Below are 6,164 nucleotides of genomic sequence, written 5' to 3' on the forward strand. Positions count from 1 at the left end.
ACAGATAATCATATATAAATTTAAGAAAACTTTTTCTTTACATCGTGTATATATATGATAACATATTGAATTGATTTTGTATACATATCAATATTAATATTGAGTTCGCTTTAGATTAAAGATTTATACCACTTATTATTATTATTTAAATTTATATAAATGAAAAAAAAAATAATCATATATAAATTTAGGAAAACTTTTTGTTTGCTGCATATATTATCATATATATTGAATTGATTTTGTATCCATATCAATATTAATATTGAGTTTCCCTAAGATTCGTTTTCAAATGTTTTGTGGGTTCCTCCTGTTGCTCATGTTTGAGTTGTTTGGTTGTTTATAGAATGGATATTTGAAATTTATTCCCTCAGATTCGTTTTCAAATGTTTTGTGGGTTCCTCTGTGGTTGGTCAACTCATGTTTGAGTTGTTTGGTTAGTAATAAAATGAATATTTGAAATTTATTTTAAAAATTATATAATGGGCAATGCTGGTCAACATTACAAAAGACTCCGAACTAAGCTGCTTCGCAGCCTCCATGGTTAAATTTACACATTATAATTATGAACCCTTTTCTATTTTAATCCAAACAGTTAAGTGGATGTGGTCGTAGATGAGCAAAGTGAAGTTATTGATTCACACTGGAATTGCAGGGAGTTTTTACTAATATTAGTCGAAGAGATAGATGAGTAGGGAAGTTATTCATTTGGACATCGACAATTTCTAAGAAGAATATTAAAGAGCAGGGTGGTGATCTCAACGTGTATGAGCACAAGTGGTGAGGGAAGTTGTAAAGCAGAGAAAAACGCTTGTTGCCTTAAAATGGCAAAGCGAATCTTCGATGATTATTGTTTTTAACGATTGAATTTGGGTGCCCTGACCTTGAATACCGAAATGCCCGCGTTGAGATCTCAACAGTTGGCGCCCAGATTTGATTGTTTTCAGATGCCGGACTCCCCTCCTACGGATCGCTACCGCGTTTTCTCTTGGGGTTAGCAAGTTTCTTGCAATATTTGAATATTGACCTTATTCATACAACCTCCCCTTTTGATCGCCACCTTCTTTCTAGATATATTCCCTAGGGTTAGCTTCTGTCGGTTTATATAGACATATATATATACACACAAAGTATACCACTATTATATCACATTAAAAGTTGCTTGATATACACAAATCTGATAGCAATATGACATCTGCAAATAACCAGAGGTATGAAGAATTCTTCTCTGACTGGATTGCTGAGCAGAAAATACAGGCCCGAGATCTCCAATCTGCTCTGGAAAGTGGAATGGATGACGAATATCTTCAGACCCAGGTTCTGAGAGTTTTAGGGCAGTATGAGAGATATTACAGTATGAGGGCCGAAGCAGCCGAGCGTAATGTTTTAGCGATGTTTTGCCCCACATGGAATAACCCTCTGGAAAATGCCTTCCTTTGGATTGGAGGGTGGAGACCCTCCATGATATTTCAGTTGGCTTATGCTGAAATAGGGCAACAATTAGAGTCAGAGTTGGCTGAGCTGCTCAGAGGCATAAATTCCTCTACTTTGGCTGCTCTGTCCTCCAAACAGCTCTACCAGATAAACAAGCTGCAGTGTGAAACGCTGGAGGAAGAGGATAAGCTGTCGGACAAAATGGCAGTTCTGCAGCGCAGCATGGCCGATGGACCTCTGCTAAGTTTGGCCCAGGTTGCGTTTGGAGCTAGTAGCCTGGAGTCTGTGCTGGAAGGTAAAGTGCAGAAATTGCAGAAATTGCTTCTTAAAGCTGATAGCCTGCGTTTTGATACTATGAAACGCATGCTGGAGATTCTCACTCCATGCCAGTCTGTTCAGATTTTGATCACAGCTGCACAGCTTCATCTCTGTCTCCACAATAAGCGTTATTAGTTGCACTTAGAATGGATAGCTTTGATTAAATAATATTGTGTTAGTTTTATCATAGCAGTTTTGTGTAGAGATGGAGTTTGAATATGTACCTCCTTTCTGTGTTGGGTGCAATATGTGAATACCTTTATATGTATTAAAAATAAATATGGTTCACTGTGTTTTGGGATTTCCATGGTGTGGCTGCCTTTTTGAATATCACCCGAATTTTTTCAGGCATAGCCCACTGCATGAATCGTTGTCATCGAGGTTATCGACAGCAAATTACAGTTCACGATCAATGTTTACACTGTGCACGCACATCAAGGATTTCTGACTAAACATATGTAAATCACTTCTTAACGAACAAATAAATATCAATCTGCCAACCAGACTCATAAATGGTTTATCAAATTGTGTTCCACTTTATTTCATGGGTTTTATATCTTTATCAAATTAACATTTATTGATATTCACGTTTAACTTTTTCAAATTTAAATCTGATATTGGAGTGTAAGTAACACATGACTTGAATGCTCGTGGTATGGAATTTTGTTAATCTGGCCTTCTTATCAACGATGTTCTTAAAACATTGAAGTACACTAATTGTTTTTTGGTGATTTTTTAAAGGTGTTTAAGGGATATTTGTTCTTCAAATTTTTAATGATGTTAAATAACAAATTAAATATATAGAACAAAGTAAATTTTTTCCTAAAATACTTATAATGATAATAATAATGAAAATGAGTTATAATGATAATAATAATAAAAAAATTAATATTTATTAAGATGGAAAGTTATCATATTTTATGAAGATAAAGGATTGTTTAGATTTTTATATGGTTTTATTTTTGTATTTGAGAAGTATTAAATAAAGTGTTCCAAAATCACCATAATTTTGGCCATAGGGTCTTGGATAAATAGTGATAGGATGTTTTATTAAGGCACTCTTTGATGTGAAGTCACAGTTTCAATTTAGGTAAATTGGTAGTGTGAGAATTTTTTTAAAATTTAATTTAATTTGGGTATATACAAGACAATATAAGAGAAAATACTTTATCCATCCAATTTTTTGTTAATTTATTTATTTAATGTGAATTTATTTTTATTTTACTTGATTTCCTTCCTTACACTAATAAAATTAAAAAGATAATTTAATCTTCTAAGTTTAATTTTTTTTATGGCCACTAACTCTTTATTACATTTTGTTTCTCTTTGAATTTAAATGTAATAATATTTTTAAAATTTAATTTAATTTGGGTATATACAAGACAATATAAGAGAAAATACTTTATCCATCCAATTTTTTGTTAATTTATTTATTTAATGTGAATTTATTTTTATTTTACTTGATTTCCTTCCTTACACTAATAAAATTAAAAAGATAATTTAATCTTCTAAGTTTAATTTTTTATGGCCACTAACTCTTTATTACATTTTGTTTCTCTTTGAATTTAAATGTAATAATATTTTTAATATCATCATTTTATAACGAGAGCTTGAGTGGGCCTAATTATTAGAGCATGTGTTTCCTCCTAAGAGGTCACAAGTTCAAAACCACAAAGGGTAGAGTATGCATGCCTTCATAGACTTAGTAGGTTGATTCATAACTATTATTTAAGAAAAACCACAAAATAATCTCACTTTATGTTATTTGTGAATGCGAGTTGATTCATTGCTATTATTAAAAAAACCCACAAGATAATAAGTTTTCAATGAAATATACCCATGAAGTATGTTATTTGTGAATGTGAGTTGATTCATTGTTATTATTAAAAAAAGCCACAAGATAATAAATTTTCAATGAAATATACCCATGAAGTGTAGACCAATTGGTTTGTTGGGGTTTTATTCCCCACTAAGTTATTGGTTCAAATCTCATGAAGAGAATTTGAGAAAATTAAACTATCTCAAAGAACGTCCAACCTCAACCAAACTTTTCACAATCAAATACATATACCATAATATAAATAATTAAAATTAAATAGTTTATTGGAAATCAAACTTTGTAAAATCAATCCCCAAATTAAGACGTAGTGGAAAAACACAGTCCTTATTTTCTAAAACCAATAACATGAATATATGTTTCATAAAACGATAAAATTTTTTCATAAAAAATAAACAATTTTCTAAAGGCAATGGAATGAATGTGTCATAAACAATGTTAGTAATTGAGGTTGAAACTTTAAAGTGAAAATGCCTCTATCCACTTAGGCTAATAGCCACTTTATTCATCAAAGTAGTGCAAATCACTTGTATTCATGTGTGGATCTTTTTCGTGGAGACCATATGCCCCCACATATTTTTCGTGAAAGCCATATGCCATTGAACTTCCAAATCATGTCTTGCCCGATAAAATGCTCCTAATGATTCATATTGTATCGGTTGCAACTGAGTTAAGGCAATGGAATGAATGTGTCATAAACAATGTTAGTAATTGAGGTTGAAACTTTAAAGTGAAAATGCCTCTATCCACTTAGGCTGATAGCCACTTTATTCATCAGAGTAGTGCAAATCACTTGTATTCATGTGTGGATATTTTTCATGGAGGCCATATGCCCCCACATATTTTTCATGAAAGCCATATGCCATTGAACTTCCAAATCACGTCTTGCCCGATAAAATGCTCCTAATGATTCATATTGTATCGGTTGCAACTGAGTTAATTTCTTAACATGCTCCTAATGATTCATGTTGGATCGATCTTAGAGGTTGCAACCAAGTTAATCTCTTAATCTTCTCTGCAAATAACGTTGCAATAAGATATTTAGAAAGAAGAAGAGATTGAGTAAAAGAAACCACCTTGATTTCCTAAACAAAAGAAAGTTTCCTTGAAAGACGGAGCTGAAAATGTAAAGCTAAAGTTAATGTATTATGGCTAATTACCAGTTTATATCAACGTTGATTGAGATGATATATTGTTTTTTTTGTAAATGGTGTTTTATTAAGTAGAATAATAATATCATAAATGCCTTTCTATAAGTAGGAGGGGAATAATTGGTCACCCACACTCAGTAGCCTCTGTTCTGATATGGTACTTCAGCTCGTTCTCTAAAATCATAATCTCGAGCTATTCTTAATTGGGTCCGAATATGAATCACGAGCATATGAATCTTACCGAGCATCTGAATCTTAATATAGCTTATCACCGTAGACCCCACCCGGATGATGAGAATTGCTATAGTAAGGCATGCAACCTTAACGGGGACAACATGAATGGGAACATGAATTGGAAACAACCTGGTAGCGGAGCTACTGGTTCTCGTAATGAAAGGGATAGGAGGCAAATAAATGCGTAGCGAGCGGCAGACAAGACAGGTAATGTAGGCCGGTCGGCTTATCCTTGCACTCGGAAGCGCAAGACCCTCCGGACCTTCTTTTTTTCGATCCAGAATTTGAAGTTCTTAATTCCACTAACATATCGCGCCTTTTACTTAATATAATGATTGTGGTAAATAAGAAGTTGCTGCCGATTCCAGTCACTTATATATAGCATTCCACTTATATGTCGCGACTACAACATAATCGTTCAAGTATTATAATATCAAAGCAACGCGGAGAGCGAATAATTCATAATCGTTCAAGTCTTAATTAATAAGAGGCTGTGCTGCGATTCATTCTTTCATTCAATTCTCCTTCAGATTTCATCCATGCATGCCGAAATCCAATTATCCCTCTTATTAGCAGAATAACTATTAGGAGAATTAGAGTTCCTCGGAGCCCATGGATGAATAGCCACTTGATAGGCCGAATGATGATAGAAAACCAATACCAAATGATAGTTAGCCACCACCGATACATGATGATAGTAAGTCCCAACACATGGGGAACTAACCACCTTAACCACCCAACGTATGGTTTAGTAGGCCATCCTTACTACGGTTTAGTACGGTTTAGTAGGCCCTTCTTAGGCATCACCTTCTCCCGTTGATCCAATTGTTTAAGTCTATCCAGCAGCAGCCCTGAACGATATGTTAGTTAGTAGATTCGGTTGATTCAGCAATTGGTTAAGCCGTTGATGAAGCATAAGTGGATTCTGTTGATCCAGCACACGTTGAAGCACACGAAGATCGAGAGCCAGAGCCTGACGTTCGTAAGCGAGATGAAGAGTCTGGATACAATGCAGCTAGAATATATACACCTAAGCTTTCTAGTGAGATTGCTAGATACATAGATACGAGATCGGCACTTGCTAGTAGATAAGTTGCACCCATCAGAGTGAACTGGGATTGCAGATACGAGATAAGCATGTTCCCGGCCGATCCAGATACTACAGATGATCATGGCAGAAGAATAAGAGCTGC

The 6,164-nt window shown here is 34.2% G+C and overlaps 1 protein-coding gene across 1 annotated transcript; it reads left to right on the top strand.

Annotated features, from left to right (window-relative positions):
• Nucleotides 1-1,185: 1,185 nt before the first annotated feature.
• LOC149162053 (protein DOG1-like 3) lies at nt 1,186-1,884 on the top strand. Its single transcript, XM_089435083.1, has one exon. The coding sequence runs from the start codon at nt 1,186-1,188 to the stop codon at nt 1,882-1,884; it is 699 nt and encodes a 232-aa protein (XP_089291209.1).
• Nucleotides 1,885-6,164: the final 4,280 nt, after the last annotated feature.

The sequence above is a fragment of the Pinus tabuliformis genome, chromosome 5_2 (assembly GCF_031772625.1).
Source record: "Pinus tabuliformis cultivar Carrire ecotype Pingquan chromosome 5_2, CPIR1, whole genome shotgun sequence".
NCBI lineage: Eukaryota > Viridiplantae > Streptophyta > Pinopsida > Pinales > Pinaceae > Pinus > Pinus tabuliformis.